This window comes from Tamandua tetradactyla, chromosome 17, assembly GCF_023851605.1.
Source record: "Tamandua tetradactyla isolate mTamTet1 chromosome 17, mTamTet1.pri, whole genome shotgun sequence".
In the NCBI taxonomy this organism is placed as follows: Eukaryota; Metazoa; Chordata; class Mammalia; order Pilosa; family Myrmecophagidae; genus Tamandua; species Tamandua tetradactyla.
In genome coordinates, this window is record NC_135343.1 from 62806462 (window position 1) to 62830783 (window position 24322).

General features: G+C 38.8%; 1 pseudogene and 1 gene segment (V, D, J or C); both read left to right on the forward strand.

Annotated features, from left to right (window-relative positions):
* Nucleotides 1–24322, forward strand: part of LOC143661175 (immunoglobulin kappa variable 3-11 pseudogene) — a 105769-nt pseudogene that overhangs the window by 43503 nt on the left and 37944 nt on the right. The window lies entirely within an intron of this gene.
* LOC143661710 (immunoglobulin kappa variable 1-39-like) lies at nucleotides 18472–19173 on the forward strand. The segment is given in 2 exon segments: nucleotides 18472–18569; nucleotides 18752–19173. Coding segments are annotated over 2 exon segments (459 nt in total).

The window sequence follows — 24322 nt, forward strand, 5'->3', positions numbered from 1 at the left end:
AAGTTCTGTGATTTGTTTTTTCAGACTTTCCATTTCTTCTTTTTGTTCATTCCTTACCTTCTTCATGTCCCCCCTCAATTCATTGATTTCTTTTTTGATGAAGTTTTCCATTTCTGTTCGTATATTTGGAATTAATTGTTTCAGCTCCTGTATCTCATTTGAACTATTGGTTTGTTTCTTTGACTGGGCCATAGCTTCAATTTTCCTGTGTGATTAGTTATTTTTTGCTGGCATCTAGACATTTAATTACCTTAATTAGTTTATTGTGGAGATTGCTTTCACTTATCTTTCCTTGGGTTTTCTCACTATATGAGTTTGTTGTCTATCTGTTCTTTGACCGTCAGTTCAGCTTTTTCTGGGCCTCTAGCGTAAGTTTTGTTTAACAGAGGGTAATTTTTCAGTTCTTGTTTTCTTGTTTCTTGTCCTGCTTGTAAGGTGCCTTTTCCCTCCCCACCCTTGGGGGGGTCTACATAGGTATTACAGACTTCAGCCAGGTTTTCCCAGACTAAACTGGCCTCCTTTCAGGGGGAAGGAGTCACCTGCATCAGTTTTCCCTGAGGGTGAGACCCAGCAGGTTGAAAGACTTTCCTGTGAAGTCTTTTGGCTCTGTTTTTCTTATCCTGCCCAGTATGTGGCACTTGTCTACCTGCAGGTCCCACCAGCAAAAGGGGTTGTGGCTCCTTTAACTTTGGAAGGCTCTCCCTGCTGGGGGCATGGTGGAGACAGAGTAGAGGTTGTAGGCTGGTTTTAATGGCTTCAAATTGCCAAGCCCTGGGGTCTGAATCCCTTGAGAGAGGGATTCCACCTCAGTTGGGCTTCACCCCTCCCCTGGGGAGGACACAGGTGGGAGACAACCCTGAAAGCAGTCTGTTTCTGCCTATGTCTGGGGCGGTTGCAGCCCAAGTACTCCCACTGCTGAATCCAGAGGCAGCCAAGCCTCTGTAGAAACAGCCAAAAAAACCTCCGTTTCATCCCCTTTCCTCTTTTTCAGTTAGCCCAATGAGTGACCTCCACCTTGACCATGTTTGCCTGAGCTGGGGGCCTATTTTTAGTATTCAGAATTTGTTTATTAATGCCACAATTGGTGTTTGGTTGGACTCAGTCCCCGCTACTCTCAGAGTGCCTTTCCTTTCCCTCCAGGAAGCCACCTGTGGGGGAGGGGCGCCGGGCGCTAGCCACCATGGCTTGGGGAACTCATGTTTCTGGAGACTCACAGCCAGTCCAGCTGGTCCAGACTGGGGTATGCTGTGTGTTCGGTCACTATCGTGGCTCCGGGAGCTGTTCTGTATTGTTTCTGGTTATTTAGTAGTTGTTCTGGAGGATGAACTAAAACATGCACATTGCTAAGCCGCCATCTTGACCCCTCTCCATATTTGAAGATTTTGATGCATTATCTATGTAAATGAATTTTTCTCTCTAATCCAGGGTTTTGTGCATTTTATTTTATCTTTTCATTGCTGAAGGCTGTGATGCAAATTGGTTCTTTGTTTAGCTTCTCTTACAATATAGTATTTGTGCTAGATAGTACTTGAAGCTATTATGTACCCCAGCAAAACCATGTTTTAGTCCTGATTCTATCTTGTGGGGGCAGCCATTTCTTTTAATCTAGATTCAATATTGTAATTAATCACTTTTGATTAAATTATCTCTTTGGAGATGTGACATGTCCAATTGTGGGTGTGACATTTTTTGGGAATGGCTTTTATTTTATTTATTTATCTTTAATAACCACCAACAATGGTTATCTTATTTAGCTTAACCATAGGCATATTTAAATAAAGTATGCATATAATCTTTGAAAGCCTGTGTTTGTGCAGTAGGTTTCATAAACCAATTTGAAAATAAGGCAACAAGGAAAAACTACATATTCAGATAACAAAGCTCTTAAATTCTGAGTATTAAACACTTAGATAACATTGGATATGCCATCAAAACTGTAGATTTTTTATTAGATGAAGATGTGACTTCACCCACTCCAGGTGGGTCTTGATTTATTTACTGGAGTCCTTTAAAAGAGGAAACATTTTACAGAGAGCTGACACATGTGCCAAACACTTGAAGAACAGAGCCACAAATGCTTGGAGATGCTTGGAGCCCAGTAGACTTTGGTGTGTGGCTTCCCATGAGATGTCAAAGCTAGCCACGATCTGAAGAGAGCCAAAGGAATCCAAAAGATCAAAGCCAGCCTTGGAGAAGCAAAGCAAGGATCCCCCACAAGAAGGGAAGCTGAAAACAATGGCACTCAAGAGCAAGGGATCAGCTGATGCCAGCCATGTGCCTTCCCAGCTGACAGTCGTGTTCCAGACCCATCAACCTTTCTTGAATTAAGGTATCTTTCCCTGGCTGCCTTAGTCTGTGCATTTTCATAGGTTTAGAGCTGTAAACTTGTTCCTGTTTCTGGTATATTGCATTCCAACTGCATTTAACAAACTAATACAGTACTCACCCTACATTCTCTTGCTTAAGGTCTTCTTTGGGTATTCATATTCTGCACAGGTCTTTAGCAGTTTCTTTCAATTCCTGCATATGTATGTGTTGGCCGCACCTATGACCCTAAGGAATGTTAAAGTAAAATGAGACAGAGAAAAGAATCAGGGGATCCGGGGACATCAGTCTTCAGACAAGTTTATTTCCAGCCAAGTACAAAATTATATACTAGCAAGAAAGGTGATTAAGGTTGTTTGCATGCAAAAGCTAAACAATGCAAAAACAAGTTCCAAGAAATAAATACTTCTAAGGCTAGGATGTTAATTTCTCTTAAGCAAGTCTCTTCCACACCTCATTGTGCTTTATCTGCACATCTCAGCTTCTATTGAAGCTCCAGATCCTGAAAGCTCAAGTCCGCATTTCCTCACAGACTTGTGTCTGCAAGCTTTAGGTTAAACAACTACCTTTTAACTCCTACATGTACGAATGCCCTTGGTTGACTTAATTCTTCCCCTTACCCATCCAAAAAGCCCATGTATCCAACTTCTCCTCCTGTGTGCCAGTTGCCATGTTGTATATCTCAACCATAATCATTTGCCTCATGTGGTTGCATTTTTCACAGTTCTGTGCCAGTTCTCTGCACTGCTTCTATGATCTGCATGAGTTCCAGGTTAGATGAAATAGATTTAAGTCTTTCAGGGATACACCTGATGGATTGAAATAGAATACAAACAAACTACCTCTCTGCAGTCATTGCACTCTGTTCACTCCATATCCACATACAAGGGACCTATATTGGGAACCTGAATCCCCATCCAAGAGCCATGCCCTGTCCAGGAGTCAGGGTAAGGCCATGGAACGTAAAAGTGCCTTGCAACTTTCCTTTTGATTTTATATAGTCCTTTTTCTTTATTTAGCATTCACTGGTACTTGTACAGCTATGGCTCATTTCCAGAATTCTGAAAATGTTGGGTGTTACTGTTTCTGCTTGTTTTATCATGTTTGCATGTGTGTGTGGTGGGTTGCAGGTTGGTAGCTTCTTAGGCCACCAACTTGCTCATGTCACTTCACTTTTTTTGTCTCTTACAGCAGTCTGGTAGTATAGACACCTTTATCTCCTTTTGCTACTATTTGCAGATGATGTTTTTTTTCTTTTTATGATTTCATTTTAGCCTATTCTTACCTTTAAATTTAAGTTGAATTTCTTTTTAATATTCTGTATTTGGATCATGCTTTTTCATATATTCAGCCAACATCTGCCACTTGATGAAGAGTTATTTTTTTACATTGCTGATGAGATAAGGTTTTCTTTTACTATTTTGCTCTTTGCTTTTTATTTTTTTGCACATCATACCTTTTCTGTACCTCACTTTTTTCCATTACTGGTTATTTTTGCTTATATGTTTTTTTAATAGTGAACAATTTTGAATACCTCCTTATTTCCATGTATGTAAATCCTTTGTTTTAATTTGTTTGTGGTCCATGTTGCTTTAAATGTCCAATATGGTCCATGGACATTTAACATTATAAATCTATAAGGATCAGTTGGTTCAATGTAACTTCAATAACATATAAAGACGATGCTTCAATGCAACTTCAATAACATATAAAGATGATGCTTCAATGCCCCCCAAAATTCCCTTAGAAATTGGATATATCGCAGATTACATCTTCATACATTGAATGCTCCAAACATAGATTTATGACTATATATATATATATATGAAATCATGTAGGAAAATTTCAAACTGTCATTACAAACCAATTTTGGAATAGTACTGGCATTTATATTTATTCATGTAGTCACTTTTATTGGAGACATTTATTTTTCATGTGGCTTCAAATTACTGTCTGGTACCCTTCCCTTTCCTGTTGCAGGACTCTGCTTTGTATTTCTTGAAAAGCAGATCCAGGGTTAGTGAATTACCACAGGTTTTATTTATCTGGGGATGCCTTGATTTCTTCCTCATTTTTGAGAGGCAGTTTTGCAGTATATAGAATTCCCCATTAGCAGCTATTTTCCCTTAACAACTTCAAATATGTTACCACTTTGCATTGCACATGATTAGTACAACTAATAATATCTTTGAGTTGTAATTCCAATGTGAGTGCTTCCTCATGGGTTTATTCTGACACTTTATTTGGAGCCTTTGACAAGTCATTTTCCCTGTTTCATTATATGTGTTCTAATTTCTTTTTTGAAATCTGGACATTTGTGCATTTTAATGCTCTATCTATTGGAGTGAGGTTCTTTCCCTTCCTCAAGTTCTACTTTTTCTATATTTTTTTAATTGTAGAAAATTTTGATCATCTCTTTGTTTAGAGATTTCCCCAAAATATTTTTATAAATGCTGATTTCTTTGACATGCTTTATCGCAGGTTTCTCTGTACCTTTAGCTTCAATCAGGTAATATTATGACATAAGTTTTCTGTCAGGAGCTGCATGACAAACAACAAAAATGAACAGGAAACTCCTCTCTCAGTCTTTGCAGATTGTCTCTGTGTTAAGGTTCTCCTGTGCATAGCCCACTTTGCATTCAGCATGGACATAAGCCAATGGTTAAAGCTAAGGTCTTCCTACAGCACTGTTGAACTAACATTCTAGTCCTATAAATTATAGGAATTTCTTCCAGTCTCTAGACTCAGGAACTTCCTTGCAATGATGTGAATGTGAAAAGTCCCTTTATTTGGTGCTGAAGAGATTTTGACTCCCAAAGAAATGACCATGCTAAGACAAATGCTGGATGAGAGGAATGACTTTATTCTATTAAAGAAGTATTTGTGAACCTGGAGGTGCAAAAAGAGTGTGGTAGTTAGGTTCAGGTGTCAACTTGGGCAGTTGAGGATGCCTAATTTTATTGCTGTGGACATGAGCTGATGGCATGTGAATCTCATCTGTTGCTGATTACATCTGCAGTCAGCCAGGAGGCATGCCTGCTGCAATGAATGATGTTTGATTCAATTGCCTGGTGCTTAAATGAGAGAGGTCAACATAGCACAGCCCAAGCAGCTCAGCATACTCATCTCAGGATTTGCAGCTCAGTCTAGGCCTCTAGAGATGTCAAAGGACTCGCCCTGGGGATAGTTGTTGGAACCCAGAGGCCTCAGAGAAGGCCAGCAGAGATCACCCTGTGCCTTCCCACAAAAGAAAGAACCTCAGTTGAAAGTAAGCTTCCTTTCCTCTGAAGATCTAATAAAATAAATCCCCTTTCATTAAAAACCAATCCATCTCTTGTGCATGGCATTCCAGCATCTGGTAAACTAGAGCACCACATGTCCCACATGTCATTCAAATGATTGCATGTCACATGACATTGTTCCTTTTAGTAGCAGCACAACCTTTGTTCATAAGTATACACCATCATTTGCAAATGTACTTCTCAGTCAGTGCATCCTTCAGCCCCCTGCATTTATCAGGTATCATGTATAGGGTCCAAAGTCCATAGCCAAACAACATTCTCAACTTTAGATAATTTCATTGTTCCCAAGAGGGAGAAAACCAATAAACACACCCTCACAGAATAGGAAATCTAAACCTCCTCTTTAACTCTTGTCCCTCCCCCCATTATTTACCTCCACTGTTGCTGTGGTAATGCTGATGATTTTCTTTTGAACATAGGTCATAGCATGCAATAGCAGTTTTCCCTCTGTAACCTGGACTTAATCACTCTTTGTTCAAGAATCAAAACTTTGAAGTAATTCTCACAAGAACTAATTCATATTTCTAGGGTGAATCAGTGGGACATTAGGTCTATGCAAACCCTTGTAATCTTGTTGATCTTCAATATGGTAATATTACCTATAGCTCCACTAGAGTGCCATCTTCACTCCTGTCTATTCCCTTACATTGGAGTTCAACCTCATTAGCTAATGGTTCACACAACTTTAGCTTCTATGTACCTCTAAGTCCCCTATATTCCATATTACAAGCCTCTGATATACCTTTATGCTGGTCATAAAAGTGGAATCATGCAGTATCTATTCTTTTGTGTCTGGTTATTTTCACTCAGTATCATGTCCTCAAGACTCTTCCATCTCATCATGTGCTTCAAGATGTCATTTTGTCTTACTGCTGCATAATATTCCAATGTATGTATACACACACACACACACACACACACACACACACACACATACCACATTTTGTTGATTCTTCCCTCTGTTGATGGGCATTTGGTTTGTTTCCATCTTCTGGTGATTGTGAATAATGTAGCTATGAACAGTGGTGTGCAAATGTTTATTTGCATCATTTCTTTCATCTCTTCTGGTTATATACCAAGTAGTGCTATTGCTGGGTCATAGGGGAGTTCAATATTTAATTTCCCAAGGGACTACCAAACAGTCTTCCATAATGGCTTTCCAATTATACATTCCCACCAGCAGCTCATAAGTGTTCCAGTTTCTCCACATCCTCTCCAACATTTGTAGTTTATGCTTGTTTAATTGCAGCCGTTCTTATCTCTTTGTAGTCTTGATGCATTTCCCTTATAGCCAATGAAAATGAGCATCTCATATGTTTTTGAGCCATCTGTATTTGCCCTTTAGAAAAATGCCTATTCATATATTTAGCCCATTATATAGTTGGGTTGTTTTCCCCTTTGGTGTTGAGTAGTATGATTTCTCTGTATATACAGGAAATCAAACCTTTGTCTAATATGTGATTTCCAAATATTTCCTCCCATTGAGTTGGCTGCCTCTTTACCTTTTTTGACAAAGTCTTTGAGGGGCAGAAGCATTTGAACTTGAAGAGTTCCCATTTATCCGTGTTTTCTTTTTTTGCTTATGCTTTGGGTGTAAAGTTTACGAAGCAACCTCCTATTACCGGGTCTTAAAGATGTTTCTCTACATTTTCTTCTATAAGCTTATGGTGCTAATTCTTATATTTAGGTGTTTAATCCACAGTGAGTTAATTTTTGTGTAGGGTGTAAGATATGGGTCCTCTTTCATTCTTTTGGCTATTGATATCCAGTTCTTCCATTCCCAATTATGGAGAGGAATATTTTGTCCCAGTTTAGAGAATTTGGGGGCCTTGTGGAAAATCAGTTGACCATCGATTTGATGGTCTACTTCTGCAGTTTTGATTCAATTTCCATGGTCAATGGTTTGTCTTTGTGCCAGTACCATGCTGTTTTGACCACTGTGGCTTTATAATAGGCTTTAAAGTCAAGAACTGTTAATCCTCCCACTACATTCTCCTTTTTTATGATGCTTTTAGCTATTTTGGGTTTCTTTCCCTTCCAGATGAATTTGGTAGTTAGCTTTTCCAAATCTTCAAAGTAGGTTGGTTTTTTTTTATTGGTTCTGTGTTGAATTTGTAGGTCGGTTTGGGGAGAATTGACATCTCAACTATGTTTAGCCTTTCTATCCATGCTCAGGAATTGTTTTTCCACCTATTTAGGTCTCCTTTGATTTCTTTTAGCAATGTTACATAGTTTTCAGTGTGCATGTCCTTTATGTCCCTAGTTAAGTTCAATCTTAGTTACTTGATTATTTTAGTTGTTATTTTGAATGGATTTTTTCCCTTAACTGACTCTTCAAATAAGTCCTTGTGTGTGGAAATGTTACTGATTTTTCCACATTAATTTTATATCTCACCACTTTGCTGAATCTGTTAATTAGCTCAAGTAACTTTGCTGTAGATTTCTCAGGATCTTCCAAGTATAGTATCATATCACCTGCAAATAATGAAAATTTTACTTCTTCCATTCCAATTTGGATACCTTTTAGTTCTTTGTTCTGCCTGATTTCTCTAGTTAAACATCTAGCACAATGTTGAATAATAGTGGTGACAGTGGGAATCTGTCTTATTCTTGATTTTAGTGGGATAGCTTTCCATCTCTGTTCATTGACTGCGATGCTGGATATCAGTTTTCCATATGTTCCCTTTATCAGATTGAGGTAGTTATCCTTTGATTCCTATCTTTTGGAGTGTTTTTTCAGAAAAGGAAGCTGAATTTTGTTGAACCCTGTTCTAGTTTGCTCGCTGCCAGAATGCAATATACCAGAAACAGAATGGCTTTTAAAAAGGGGAATTTAATAAGTTGCTAGTTTACAATTTTAAGACTAAGAAAATGTCCCAATTAAAATAAGTCTATAGGAATGTCCAATATAAGGCATCCAGGGAAAGATATCTTGGTTCAAGCAGGCCGATTAAGTCCAAGATTTCTCTCTCAAGTGGAAAGGCACATGGAGAACATGGTCAGAGTTCCTCTCTCATCTGGAAGGGCACATGGCAAACATGCCGTCATCTGCTAGCTTCTTCTCCTGGCTTCCTGTTTTATGAAGCTCCCCAGGTGGCATTTTCCTTCTTCATCTCCAAAGTGCTGGCTGATGGACTCTCCCCTTCTCATGGCTATGTCATTCTTCTCTGCTATCTTTGAATCTCTTTCATTCCCCAAAATGTTTCCTCTTTTATAGGACTCCAGAAACTTATCAAGTCCCACCCAAATGGGTGGAGATATTTCATCACCCAATACAGCTTAACAACCACTCTTGATTAAATCACATCTCCAGGGAGATGATCTGATAACAGTTTCAAGCATACAGTATTGCATAGGAATTTTTCTACCTTTATGAAATGGGATTTTGATTAAAACATGGCTTTTGTAGGGTACATGCATCCTTTCGAACCAGCACAAATGCCTTTTCAGCACCGACTGAGATGAACATGTGATTTTTCCTTCTGTTTTGTTAATGTGCTGTAGTAAATTAATTGAATATCTTGTGTTGAACCATCCTTGCATGCCTGGTATAAATCCCATCTTCTCATGGTGTATAATTGCTTTACTGTGTGGTTGGGTTTGATTTGCTAATATTTTATTGAGAATTTTTGTGTTTATGTTCATTAGGGAGATTGGACTGTAGTTTTCCTTTCTTACAACCTCTTTTCCTGATTTTGATATTAAAATGATATTAGCTTAATAAAATGAGTTAGGTAAAGTTCCTCTGTCCTCAATTTTTTGGAAAAGTTTTAGCAGGATTAGTGCTAGTTCTTTTTGGAATGTTTGATAAAATGCCACTGTGACACCATCAGGCCATGGGCCTTTCTTTCTAGGAAGATTTTTGATGACTGATTGAATCTGTTTCCTTGTGGTTGGTTTGTTAAGATCTTTTATTTCATCCTGAGTCAGTGAAGCTTGTTTGTGTTTTTCCAGGAATTTGTCCATTTTGTATAAGTTGTCTAGTTTGTTGACATATAGTTGTTCATAGTATCTTCTTATGATTTCTTTTATTTCTCCAGGGTCTGTGGTAACACACCCACTCTCATTTCTTATTTTGCTTATTTGCACATCTCTTTTTTTTCTTTTTCCATCTTGCTAGTGGGCCATCAATTTTGATATTCTCAAACAACCAACTTTTGGTTTTATTGGTTCTTTCTATTGTTCTTTTGTTCTTTCATTTATTTATCTCTGCTTTAATCTCTGTTATTTCTCTTCTATATGCTTCGGGTTTCATTTGCTGTTCCTTACCAAGTTCCTCCAGGTTTGGTGTTATGTCCTCGATTTTTGCTCCTTCTTGTTCTTTAATGTAGTATTTTGGGCAATAAATTTCCCTCTCAGCACAGCCTTTGCTGCATCCTATAAATTCTAAGTTTATTCTCATTTTCATTCTTCTCCAGATAGCTACTGATTTCTCTAGCAATTTGTTCTTTGACCCACTGGTTGTTTAAGGTGTGTTATGTAATCTCCATATATTTGTGAATGTTCTCATTCTTTGGAGGTTATTGAGATTTAGCTTCATCACACTGTGATCAGAGAAAGCGCTTTGAATAATTTCAATGTTTATAAATTTATAAATACCTGTTTTATGCCCCAGCATATGATCTATCATGGAGAAAATTCCATGAGCACTAGAAAAGAATGTGTATCTTTGCATTTTGGTGTTCAATGGCCTATATATGTCTTTTATGCCTAATTCACTTATCAAGTTATTTAACTTCTCTATTTCCTTGTTGTTCTTCTATCTGTTTGTTCTATCTCTAGAGGAGAGTGGTGTATTGAAATCTCCTAATATTGTTGTTGAAACATCTATTTTTCCCTCCAGTTTTGCCAATGTCTGTCTCATGCATTTTGGGGCTCCTTGACTGGGAGCATAATCATTTATGACTGTTGCATCTTCTTGGTGAATTGACAGTTTAATTAGTGTATAGTGTCCTTCTTTGTCTCTTATGGTGTCTTTATGTTTAAAGTCTATTTTGTCTGATACTTGTATAGCTACTCCTTCTTTCTTTTGATTACAACTTACATGGAAAATCTTTTTCCATTCTTTTGCTTTCAATCTATTTGTATCCTTGTATCTAAGATGAATCTCTTGTAAGCGATATATAGCTGGATTGTATTTCTTAATCAACTTTGCCATTCTGTATCTTTTAATTGGTATGCTTATTCCTTTAAATTCAACGTGATCACTGAAAACGCATTTCTTGAATCCACCATCTTATCTTTTTAATTTTATTTGTCAGTTCTATGTATTCCTTTCCCTCTTTCTCTCTGCATTCTTTAAATTACCCTTAGTTGTGCTTTTTAATTCTGAACCATCCTCCAGACCTGACTCTCCTGTTTTTTCATTTCAGCTGGCAGAACTCCCTTCAGTATTTCTTGTATGGCTGGTTTCTTGTTTATAAATTCTTTCAGAACGTCTTTGTCTATGAAAACTTAAAATCTCCCCTTCAATTTTGAAGGACAATTTGGGTGTATACAGAATTCTTGGAGTGAAGTCTTTCTCTTTCAGGATTTTGAATAAACCAGAGCACAGCCTTTTCTCCTTTGTGGCGCTAGTCAAGTAGTGTGACCTCAGTCTTATTTGGTTTCCCTTGTATGTGGTGGATTGTTTATCTCATGCTGCTTTCAGGATTTTCTGTTTCTTTTCAATGTTTGACAGACTGATTAGTATGTGTTTGGGGAAGGCCTATTCTGATTTATTCTGTTTGGACTTCATTGGGTTTCTTTGACTTGTATATTTATGTCCTTTATAAGGGTTTTGAAGTTTTCCCTCATCATATGAGGGAAAACTTCAAGTACTCTTCTGAGCCCTTTATGCCTCTCTTCTTCTTCTGGGACACCAAGAATTGTTATATTTGTGTGCTTTGTTTTGTCTATCATTTCCCTGGGATCCAATTCAACTTTTTCCATCTTTTTTGCCATTTGCTGTTTTGAGTCTTCGAAGTCAGTTATCCTGTCCTCTATATCACTTATTCTTTCTTCTGTCTCTTCAAATCTTGTTTGCCTCTACCATGTTCTTTATTTGGTCAACAGAGTCATTAATTTCTGTGATATCTGCTCTTTTTTAATTTACTCTTTCAAATTCCTCTTTATGCTCTTCTGCAGTCTTCTACAGCTCCTTTATGTCATTTGCCATCCCACTTATTTCATTAAATAGAGTTGTATGAACATCATTGATTGTTCTAATATCTGTGTCTCCTCTGGTGTTTTAATTGGTCACTAGACAGGCTATATCTGTCTGCATTGTGATATGTTTAGTGATCTTCTACTGTTTTTGTGGCATGTAAATATCTTGATGATTAATTTTGCGAGTTGATTTCTTTCAGTAGTCTAAGGCCTTGGGTTTGCAGGATGGATGTACATCAGGGAGTAGGGTACAGGGTGGGGCATTTGGTGTGGAGATTTGTTTCACAACCGGTATAGACGCCAGTAGGTATGTTATATTGATGCTTGTGAACGTGGGCACCCAGTGGCTGGGGAGTATGTAGCTGAACAGGTGCACTAGTTTGCTGGGAATAACCCTGGTATGCACTGGTGGAAGTATGGGGGCCTTTGTGCCCATACATAGAGCTGTGGCAGCAGGTTGGTATTATGCCTTCATGGATTGGGGGCATATGTGATGCTGCTGCATAGGCCAGCACTTTCTCATAGCTGGTAAGTGTGGTTGAGGGTTGTGTGCAAGTGCAGTTCTAGAACTGCTGTAAATTGAGGTTCCCAGAGCTGAATGACATGGTTGGGAGCCTGTGAACATGTGTGGGTCTAGGAGTGCTGTAAACTGATCCACTGAACTGAAGGTTGGCTGTGTGAGGCTGTTTGACAGTAAGGGTAGGGAGACAGAGGTAGCCTGAGTATTGAGGTTAGTGCCTATTCTAGTTCGCTATCTGCTGGAATGCAATATACCAGAAATGAAATGACTTTTAAAAAGGGGAATTTAATAAGTTGCTTGTTTACAGTTCTAAGGCCAAGAAAATTTCCCAATTAAAACAAGTCTATAAAAATGTCCAACAAAGGCATTCATCCAGGGAAAGATACCTTGGTTCAAGAAGGTGGATGAAGTTCAGGGTTTCTCCCTCAAGTGGAAGGGCACATGGTGAACACAGTCAGAATTGTTCATCTGCTAGCTTCTTCTCATGGCTTCCTGTTTCATGAAGCTCCTCAGGAGACATTTTTTCTTCTTCATCTCCGAGGGTCGCTGGCTGATGGACTCTGCTTCTTTATGCTGTAGTATTCCCTGCTCTCTCCAAATCTCCCATTCTCCAAAATGTTTCCTTTTTTATAGGACTCCAATAAACCAATAAAGACCCACCCAAATGGGTGGAGACATGTCATCACCTAATGCAGCTTAACAACCACTCTTGACTAAATCACGTCATCCAGGGAGATGATCTGATTACAGTTTCAAACATACAGTATTGAGTAGGGATTATTCTGCCTTTATGAAATGGGATTTAGATTAAAACATGGCTTTTCTAGGGGACATACATCCTTTTAAGCCAGCACAGGTCCTGCAGCCTTTATGCACTGAGAACAACTTGCAGGGAACACAGAGGGGGGAGGTAATGCTCAAGAGGGGTATAAGAGAGGTGGATTGGTCTGCATTTGGGGTGGGTGTGTGGGACAGTTACACGCACTGGGGGGTGGACTGGGGGTGCTGAAACATGGGGAATGACACTGGGTAACGGGGTTCTTATGTGTGGGGTGTTGGGTGGGTCATTAGTCATAGGGCTGCACTGGTGAGAGTACTGCTCCTAAGGAACGTGGCCTGGCTTACTTCCTAGTCCCCAGCTCTGGTCTGTGCACTCCCATAGGCGCCACACCTCCTTGCCATGCTCCAGGTTTCTGCTTCTCATTTCTTCAGCTTCTGCAATTAGGGCCACCCTATGTGGTTCATAGGCTCTCCCAAGTCAGCCACGGTCCTGGTTCACCACCTCAGTCACCCTTCTGTCCCTTCTCTAACCTTACCATGGAGCAGGGTTGATCTCAAGCTACTCTATGTGGTCATCTTCCTGGAAGTCCTGTGATTTATTTTTGCAACTTTTTGCTAATTTTCTTTGTGTAGGTCTTTTGTATCCCTTAGTTAGATTTATTCCTAAATATTTTATTCTTTTAGTAGTAATTATAAATGGAAGTTTTTCTTAGTTTTCTTTTTGCTAGCATATAGAAAAAGTACAGATTTTTGGGCTTTGATCTTCTATCTTGCCACTTTGCTGTACTCATTTGTTTGCTCTAGTAGTTATGGGGGGGCGATTTGATGTGTAGTATCATATCATCTGCAAACAGTGTGAGTTTTACTTCTTCCTTTCCAATTTTGATGAATTTTATTTCTTTCTCTTGTCTAATTGCTTTGTCTAGAACTTCCTACACAATGTTGAATAACAATGGTGACAGTGGACATCCTTGTTTTCTTCCTGATCTTACAGGGAGAGCTTTCAGTCTTTCCCCATTAAGGATGATGTTAGCTGTGGGTTTTTCATATATTCCCTTTATCATATTGAAGGTGTACCCTTTTATTCCTATCCTTTGAAGTGTTTTCACCAAGAAAGGCAGTTGAATTGTGTCAAATGTCTTTTCTGCATCAATTGAGATGATCATGTGGTTTCTCTACTTTGATTTGTTGATATGGTGTATTACAGTAATTGTTTTTCTTATGTTGACCCATCCTTGCATACCTGGAATAAACCCCATTTGGTCATGGTGTGTAATTCTTTTAATGTGCTGCTGGATTCGAGTTGCAAGAATTTTGTTGAGGATTTTTGTATTTATATTCATAGAGAGCTTGGTCTGTAATTTTCTTTTCTTGTAGTATCTTCCTCTGGCTTTGGTATGGGGGTGATATTGGATTCATAGAATGAGTAAGGTAGCCTTTCCACCTCTTCTAATTTTTTGAAGAGTTTGAGCAAGATTGGTCCTAATTCTTTCCTAACTGTTTGGTAGAATTCACATGTGAAGTCATCTGTGCGAGACTTTTCTTTTCTGGAGCTTCTTGATAACTGATTCAATTTCTTTACCTGTGATTGGTTTGTTTACGTCTATCTATTTATTCGCAAGTCATTATTGATTGTTCATGTCTTTCCAGAAAGTTGTCCATTTCCTCTATGTTGTCTAGTTTATTAGCATAGAGTTGCTATGAAGTATCCTTTCATTGCCTCCTTTATTTCTGCAGTGTCAGTGGTTATATCCCCTCTTCCATTTCTGATTTTATTTATTTGTATCCTCTCTTTTTCTTCTTGTCAACCTTGGTAAGAGCCCATCAATTTTATTGATTTTCACAAAAAAGCAACTTCTGGTTTTGTTGATTTCCTCAGCTGTTTTCAATTGATTTACTTCTGCTCTAATCTTCATTATTTCTTTCCTATTGCTTGCTTTGTGGTTAGTTTGCTATTCTTTTTCTAGTTCTTCCATGTAAGGAGTTAATTCCTTGATTTTTGTTCTTTCTTCTTCCTCTTCTTCCTCTCCTCCTCTTCCTCCTCTTCCTTCTTCTTCCTCCTCCTCCTCCTCCTCCTCTTATTATTCTTCTTCTCTTTTTCTTCTTCTTCTTCTTCTTCTTCTTCTTCTTCTTCTTCTTCTTCTTCTTCTTCTTCTTCTTCTTCTTCTTCTTCTTCTTCTTCTTCTCCTTCTCCTCCTCCTTCTCCTCCTCCTTCTCCTTCTTTTTTGGCATTGGCAGGCATCAGGTATTGATCATGCATCCCTGGCATGGCAGACTAGAACTCTGCCACTGTGCCACCATTGCCTACCTTCCTCTTTTATTTATAGGCACTTAAGACAATACATTTTCTTCTTAGCTCTACCTTTCCTGCATCCCATACATTTTGATATTAGTCTCGTGTAGTCAGCATATATATGGGCCCTGTTTTTAAATCCATTCTGCCAGGCTATATCTTTTGATTGGGTAGTATAATCCATTAATATTTAGTGTTATCACTGTAAAGGCACTACTTTCTTTTACCATTTAGCCTTTGGGTTTTGTATGTCTTATCTAATTCTTTTCTTTTATCTTCACTGATATTCTTAATTTCCACACTCTCTCCACATCTCTCTCCCTGTCTTTTACAATTTGCCTCCAGTGCTCCCCTTTTTATTGCTTGCACAGCCAGTCTCTTGGTCACATATTCTCTCAGGGATTTTATTTTTGTCTTAAAATGTTTTTATTTTCCCTCATTTTTTGAAGGACTTTTTTTGGGTATAGGATTTTTGGTTGGCAGTTTTTCACTTTTAGGGTCTTAAATATATCATACCATTGTCTTCTTACCCCCATGGTCTCTACTGAGAAATCTATACATAGTCTTATTGGGCTTCCCTTGTATGTGATGGATTGCCTTCCTCTTCTTGCTTTCAAAATTCTCCCTATCCCTTTGATATCTGATAGTTTGATTAGTAAGGGTCTTGGAGTATGTCTATTTGTACATATTTTGTTTGGGGTACACTGCACTTCTTAGATCTGTAATTTTAAGTCTTTCATAAGAGATGGGAAATTTTCAATGATAACTTCCTCCATTACACTTTTTCCTCCTTTTCCTTTCTCTTCTCCTTCTGGGACATCCACAACACATACATTTGTCTGCTTCATGTCATCATTGAATTTCCATTTTTTCCCCTATATTTTCTTTTGCATGTTGAATTCCAGATGCCCAATCCTTGAGTTAGTAATCCTTTTTTCTGCCTCTACAAATCTAATGTTGTAGGTTTCCATTGTTTTATTTTTTCATCTTTTCTACTGTGTCTTTCATTCTCATAAGTTCTATGATTTGTTTTTTCAGATTTTTAATTTCTTCTTTTTTTTCCATTGCCTTTTTTTATATCATCCCTCAGCTCATTGATTCATTTTTGATTAAATTTTCCATGTCTGTTCAAAGATCCTAAAATAGTTGTTTTAACTCCTGTATTTCATTTGAGTTGTTGGTTTGTGCCTTTGACTGGTACATATCTTCAATTTTCCTAGTATGACTCACTATTTTTTGCTTCTATCTAGGCATTTGATTTCCTTTATTAGTTTATTCTGGAGATTGTTTTCATTTTTTTTTACCTACTATTTTCTTGCTGGATGGCTTTATTCTATATATGTTCTTTGGATTCAGTTCAGCTTATTCTAGACCTGTAGCATAAGTTTTCTTAAATGGATCAGAATTTTTCAATTCTTGTTTTTCTGTTTCTTCTTCTGCTTATATGGAGCCTTTTTAAGGAGACTCTGTCTAGATATGAAAGAGCCTGGTCAGATTTTCCCAGACCATACTGGCCTCCTCTCATGAGAAAAGAGTCATCTGCATCATTTTCCCTGAGGGCAAGACCCAGCAGTTTGACATACTTTCCTATGAAGACTCAAGACTCTGTGTTTTTCCTATCATGCCCACTATGTGGTGTTTGTCTGCCTGCAGTTTCCCACCAGTTTAAAGTGATGCAGTGCCTTTAATTTCAGAAGACTCTCCCTGCTGGGGCATGGTTGAGAGAGAGGAATGGTTGTAGGCTGGCTTTGATTGCTTCTGTTTTCCAATTCCTGGGGTCTGAATTCCTTGATGGAGAAATTTCACTTGAGTTGGGCTCTGCCCCTCTCCTGGGGAAGGCACAGTCTCCAGGGAATTGACTCTTTGCACTTGACCAGCCTCTTTGTCTCTCTGACAAGCTTAATTCTGCCCTTGCAGTTGGAGCCTGAAAGCCTTGCGGTTCTAATGAATGAGTTGTAAGTAGTAGAAACAAAGTAAAAAAAATCCTTTTCAGTTAGGACCCCCATTCCTTGGGTTTGTTAATGGAGAGCTTAAAGTCGGCAGATTGTTCTATGTCTCCAGGTTCTATGTCCTCCCTTCTCCTTTTTAGGGTCTAACTCTTTCCAAGTATTTTGTACTGCCTGATCCAAGAAGCCTTTTATTTCTGACAGCCAACCCCCTTTGTGCTGGGGCAAAAACTCCTAATAACTTTATTTCTTATTTGAGGCTATGCCCCTGCTGCTAGTAAAGTCTCTTTCCTTTCTGCTCATGGTCACTCTTAATGCAATGCTGTTATTTGAAATGAATTACATAGCATAGCATAGCATAGCTGGCTGTGTGTGAATCAACTCTTATAACACACTTAGCCTGATGTTATATCTTCAAAAGGAAAAAAAAACATGCAGGATGAGGGCATACATGAAGCAAGTACTGACATCTAAAAAACCAATATATGTGATGGGCCAAGAACACAGAAGACCTTGGACTGAGTAGGAATGTCTTCCTCGTGGTTTGGGTTTATGCCATCCCATTCCTGTACCTAGAAATGACACCTCCACCTAAGGTAATGGGCACATGAGGAGACATACTATGGAAAAATAAATGTATTATTAGTTAGAATTGGAGCAATACATGACTTAGGATGATCTACATTAAGACAAATTTGTTGAGGGTGGAAGGTTGATGCATGGCAGGAAGACTGGAAATCAAGACACAGGAGAGATTATGTTATATATAAAATTTTTAAACTATCTCAATTTTTACTCTCTTCCTCTGACTATGTTCATGTTGAGGGATGACCTACAAAATGGGCCTAGATGCACATTGCCCCTCTTGTCCTGTATTAACAGTTTTGCTGCAGGGGGGAAATGTCAGAGAGGCTGCAGACATGTCCTTTGTTAAATATCTGTCTTTCCAAGATAAATAAAAGGTTTAAGAATATTATACTGTTCAGTTGATTTTGGGGACTTTTGCAGGACTACAATCATGTTTCCTGTGGTAATGTTATTTTGTCCCCTTCCTTCCATTATCTGTCTTCACAGCTCACTGCACAGCACGTTTCTGTTTATACCCTGTGTTGATTTGCATAGACCCCTGGTAACTGGGCTGCTGCTCAGACTCTATTAATGGGGATTCCCTGGAGATGGGGCCTGAGTGCACCAGATGGTGAGCAAGATGCTGCCACAGTCCCAACTCCTCATCCTCCTGGGGCTCTGGGTCTCAGGTGAGAGCTCCAGAAGATAAATTTCTTTATAAAGTTGGAGAAATGGTTTTCACATGCAGGATGTACAGACTATTCCATCTCAAACAGATCTGATTATATATGATATTTGAAAAACCTACATTTGGATATATATTTTATGCAGTTGTGGTTTGCTGTTTGATCTTGTTCTTCTCTGCCTGCAGGTGCCTCTGGGGACATTGTGATGACTCAGTCTCCAGCCTCTGTGGCTGCAACTCCAGGAGAGACCATCACCATGAGCTGCAAGGCCAGCCAGGGTATTAGCAGCTACTTAAACTGGTACCAGCAGAAACCCGGGCAGGCTCCCAAACTGCTCATCTACTATGCATCCAACCGGGCATCTGGAGTCCCCAACCGATTCAGTGGCAGTGGGTCTGGGACAGATTTCTCTCTCAGAATCAGCGGAATCCAGGCTGAAGATGTGGCCACTTATTACTGTCTGCACACATATGACACTCCTCCCACAGTGCTTCAGCCTCGAACACAAACCTCCTCTCCCAGCTGTGGGGCACTGAGTCCTGCAGCAGCAACTGCTCACCCTCCTCCCCCCTCTTCATATTGAAGCTTTCTGCCTAGACGTTATTCTTCCTGCCTTACATTTTCCTTCAGTGGAGTTTGTCTTCCCCTCAAGCCTTCTTTGTCCTTGTTACTGAGGTAATTATACTCTATCTCCTTTCATTGCCTATTTCCTTCACTGTTTCTCTGTCAGTTATACTCATTCCTTCAAAGGAAACTTTGTAGTTCTTTAACTCTGTCACTCTTTTCCCATGATCTGTGAGTGACTAAAATCATGGCTTTTACATCTGCTATAAGTGGAATATCTTCAAAAATATTTAATTAAAACACTTATTTCAGCTGTATAAACAAAAAAACTTCAAGTGACATAGTATTATTTCTGCACACCTTTCTGACACACACAGGTTTAGGACATTCAGTTTCAGTAACTATCGAGAAAACCAGAGCAGTGTAAACCAAAGACACCTACACAACAGTTCCTTGTTAAAATTGATATTAAAGAATCCAAGGCTTCACAAATATTCATTGATTGTAAATCTGCATCAGATTCAAAGACCACTCCTTTTATTCTAGATGTTGAAAAAGAAAATAAATTCACACACAAGTATAATGTTTCCTGTATCATTTTACTATGAAAAAAATGAAGATGAGAAGAAATGTTTTGCTGTAGTAAGAATGGGCAGCTATTTAAAAAAGGATTAGCTATCAGCTATTTCCACATCAGAAACCACCCCAAATCTCAGTATTTAAAATGAGAAGCATTTTCAAAACTGTCTTGTTGATTGGATGGTTCTGTCAATATTGACAAGGTTGACTCATCTTGATTGGGTTTGCCCTGGAGGTCCACACTGTTGGACCTCCCCAGCCTAGAAAGCACAGACATGTTTCTTGTCTTTCATATGTCTGTTTTTGGCCATCAGCTTGACTTTGGTTTGGCTTGGTCACATGTTTCTCATTATCTGTCAAAATAATTCTAGCTGATTCTGATGCCTCTTGGCAGGTTTACAAGAGAAAATGTAGATGCTTAAAAGGTGAAGGTTAATTGAAGCCTAGATTCTATTCTCTTAACCAATATAATTCACAGGACCAGACTGTATTAAAGGAGAATGCAAGTTGCACAACTTATTTTTGGGAGAGACTGCAGAGTTACATTAAAAAAAACATGGATCCAGGGAGTGCAAAATGGTTCAGTGGTACAATTGTTGCCTGCCATGTGGAGAACTAGTTTTGATTCCATGCCTATAAACTTCCCCAAAAAACAAACAAGCAAGCAAGCAAATGAAGAAACAAACCAACAAAAAACTGAAAATTCCAACAAATGATACTGCAATAATAGGATATTCACATGACCATAAAGCATACCAAAAAAAAAAAAAAAAAAGAACATGGATCCAGGGAGGCATGAAATATCTGGGACATTATTGCAATTAATCAACCATAGAGGGCCACAGGGAGTGCACTAAGAAGGTATGATTTGTCCAACATCAGTGTTGTTGAGGAAATGAGAGGGGAAAAATGGAGAGATGTGGTGCCTCTTGGGGACAGAAATAAAAATGATGCTGTAATAATGCGTAACTGTGAAAGTGGATAGTCATGTCCTGCTTTAGAAATAATTTCATATTTCATTTTAAAACCATGGATCTATCTGAACAGAATGTTGACTTTGGAGAAAAAACATATTTCTAACTGGTAAATATGTTTTTATCTGGAACACAGTAGAGCAGAACCCAGAGGCTCTGGGCTAGTGAAAGGATCTCACAGCTTCTCTTCTGACTGATGTTTTCCAAACCACAGAAAAGGCTACATTCATGAGGCTCAGATCATCAATACTGATGCAAAGTCCTGACTGGGGGATATTCTTATACAGAAAAGGGAAGGAGGAAGAAACCACAGCATTGTTTAAAAATATTATAAGTTCTTATTCCTTTCTTAGGTTTTCACAATGAGAGAAGACGGTACTTTTGCTTTGGATTTTCTAAGAAAACCAAGAAGATATATTAATATTTCAGTGCTGCTGGTACAGTTGCGAGTAACAGAAATATATTCATGATGAAGTATTTATAGAAAGACCCCATGTGAAAATTGTCTGAATTTTAAATCATGAAGTCTAAATATTTAGACTCTAAATAAACTCTGATAGTTTCAAAATCTAAAGTATCAGGAGAAATGGACGTGTCTTCAGAATTTCCCACCTGTGTGGGCCCTGGGCTCTTACAGCCATGGCCCTTGCATAGATCTGGAGCCCAAGGCACATTTAATATGAGGTTCTTATTTAGATTGTCTTGTATTGTTGATTGTGCCGTGTGTAATAAGAAAAAGCTATACATTTGAATATATATTTATTGTTAAAAAATTATTGCAAATTACAATTTTGAAGTAAATTATTGCATGCTTCATGGTCAAAAAGTCACAATTTCTGTGATGATATTTTTGGGATTAAGCATTCTATTCTTCCAGAATCCACTATGGAATTTGCTTCTATAATCACTGATTACTTTGCATAGCCTCCTCTGGCACTGCTCAGCTGTGCATAGATTCCCAGCTGGGCTCTGTGCCTTGGTGATGGGAAAAGAGCTGTGACTGGCAGGGCAGAGGAGACTGGTAATGGCACATCCCTACCTCTTTCTGACATTGCTGTTCTGGGACTCTGGTGGAAGTTGCAAAAGAACCTCAATCAAATAATGTTTAAATCTTCAAGCATTAGGAAAAACTACTTTAGATGCTCACTGAAACAGCTGTAACTTCCAGACAATATTGAATGTAATCAGTCTCTGAGGCATATATAATCACAAGGAAACAATGTGTGAGCAAGCTGTTTTTCAGTTTGTTAGCATAATCCATGCATCTGTGTTAATTGTTCATTCTGATTGCAGGTCCCTAAAGGTAACTTGTGAAGACCGAATCTTAGTCTCCCTGGCTGTGGCTCCAGGCCTGAGGGTTGCCTTCAGCTGCAATTCCAGTCCTAGTACTTTATCCAGTCTCAGTCAGAAGAACTATTTAGCCTGGTACCAGCATGTGTTAGTTTGCAAGCTGCCAGAATGTGATATACCAGTATTGAATGACTTTTAAATAACGACTTCAATAAGTTACAATTTTACAGTTCTAAACCTATAAAAATGTGTAAACAAAGGTCACCAAAGAAAGATATCTTAATTCAAGGAATGCTGATGGGTCAGGAACAGCTCTGTCAGCTGAATGGTCATGTGGCATCTGCTGGTCCTTTTGTCCTGGGCTCTATTGATTTCAGCCTCTATTCCTTTGGGGACTCCTTGCTTTGATTCTCCAGAGCTGGCTTTCATCTCTTGGCATCCCTCAGCTCTCTCCAGGTTCTGGCTCCCTTAACATCTCATGGTGATATATTCTAGGCTACAAATATCTCCTAATGTCTGTAGCTCTAGTTTCCAAGTGTCAGAGTCCATTTCAGCTCTGGGCTTTATTGGCTCTGAGTTTTTGGTCATTTCTGACTCCCTCCAAAATGTTTCTGCCTTTAAAGGAATCCAGTAAAACAATCAAGATCCATCTAAAATGGGTGGAGACATGTCTCCATCTAATCAAAAGTTTGCACCCACAATTGGACATGCCACAACTCCATGGAGAGAACCTAATCAGAAAATTTCAACCTACAATATTGAATCAGGATGAATAGAAATGGCTTCTACCACAAGACTGGATCAGGATTATAATATGTCTTTTCTGAGGTTCATAATACTTTCAAACTCACACACAGCAGAAGCCAGGACAGTCCCCTAACTGCTCATCACTTTGAAATCTACAAGGCATCTGGCATCCCTGACAGGTCCTTTTCAGCTGTATACAACAGACTTTCATCTCAGCATTATGGGCTCCACACTGAAGATGGGCAGATTACTTCTGTTAGAAGTATTATGACTTTTCTCCCCTTGTGATTCCCTGTTGAATACAACCTCCTCCTCTGTGCTGCTTGTCAGTGAGTTTCTTATAAAGCATCTGCTTCCTGTTCACACAGCTCTAGACATACCTACCTCCCTTCCTAGGAGGTTGCCTTCTGACTTTTTTCAAGATGGTTTTCATGGTCCAGGGAACATTTAGGGGGTCCAGTCACTTTAATCCCTTTTTGTGATGGGCACAGTGGGATAATGCAGTGAAAATCTCTGTTTTAATTTCCTATTGCTTCTGCAACAATTCCCACAAACATTAGAAATATCTCATTTACAGTTCTAAAATCATTGAGTAAAATGGATCTCATTCAGCTAAAACCATGGTATGGCAGTGTCTCCTTGTGGTAGCCTCAGGGGAGAATCTGTTTCTTGCTCTTTCCAGCTAGTAGAGACCTCCCAATTTCCTAGTTAGTGTGCCCCTTCATTGGTCATCAAAGTAATCAACACTTCATCTTCTGACCCTGCTTCTGTTGTAGCATGCTTCTCCAACCACAGTCCTGAGAGATTCTTTCCTTTTAAAGGTTCATATGATTTCACAGGGGCACCCAGATAATCCAGGCTGATCTCCCAACTCAGCATCTGTGTACTTCATGATATTTTCAGTGTCCTTTTTGCCATATATGGTAATAGATTGCAGGCTCAAGAATTAGGTTGACAACATCTTTAGGAGTTATTATACTGACTCCCCAAAACTTTTGTGTTCCTTATGTTGTCAGGGCAGTTGTCACTACTTCCACTGCAGATGAATACAATGACTGAAGCAAGCAAAGTCCAGGCAACCCTGACTTGTTAGAGGCCCAGTAAGATTTATACTCTGGTGAATCAATATTAAACTTTCCTATTTTAAGTATTTACAATCTCCTTCTCTTCCACTGTCCGCTGCCATTTTCCTCTACATCTTAGGGTTTTAAAGATATAATCCTGGCCATTTCAGGTTCAAAATCTCCACCACTCACCCTGGACTGCCTCTAGACCTCCCTATTGGACCCTCTTTCCAGCCAGGAATTTCTGCTCATTGCCTTCTGACTACAGTTCTTTGTTGTTCCTTTGCTCAGTTCCTTTGTTCAATTCTGCCTTTTTTTTACTAAAAACAAAAGAAAGCAAAATCAAAAATATGGAAAGTCATTTCTCTCATTCATACTCCTTCTTAAGACCTCTCTTTAATTCTCTAAACCTAAGTGGTGTTTTAGAGCTGTTTTGTCCCCCAGAAAAGGCCATATTCTTTTAAACAATCCCATGGGGATTGATTATCTATTGTGGGTTGGACATTTTGGTTAAGATATTTCATTTGAAATGTGACCC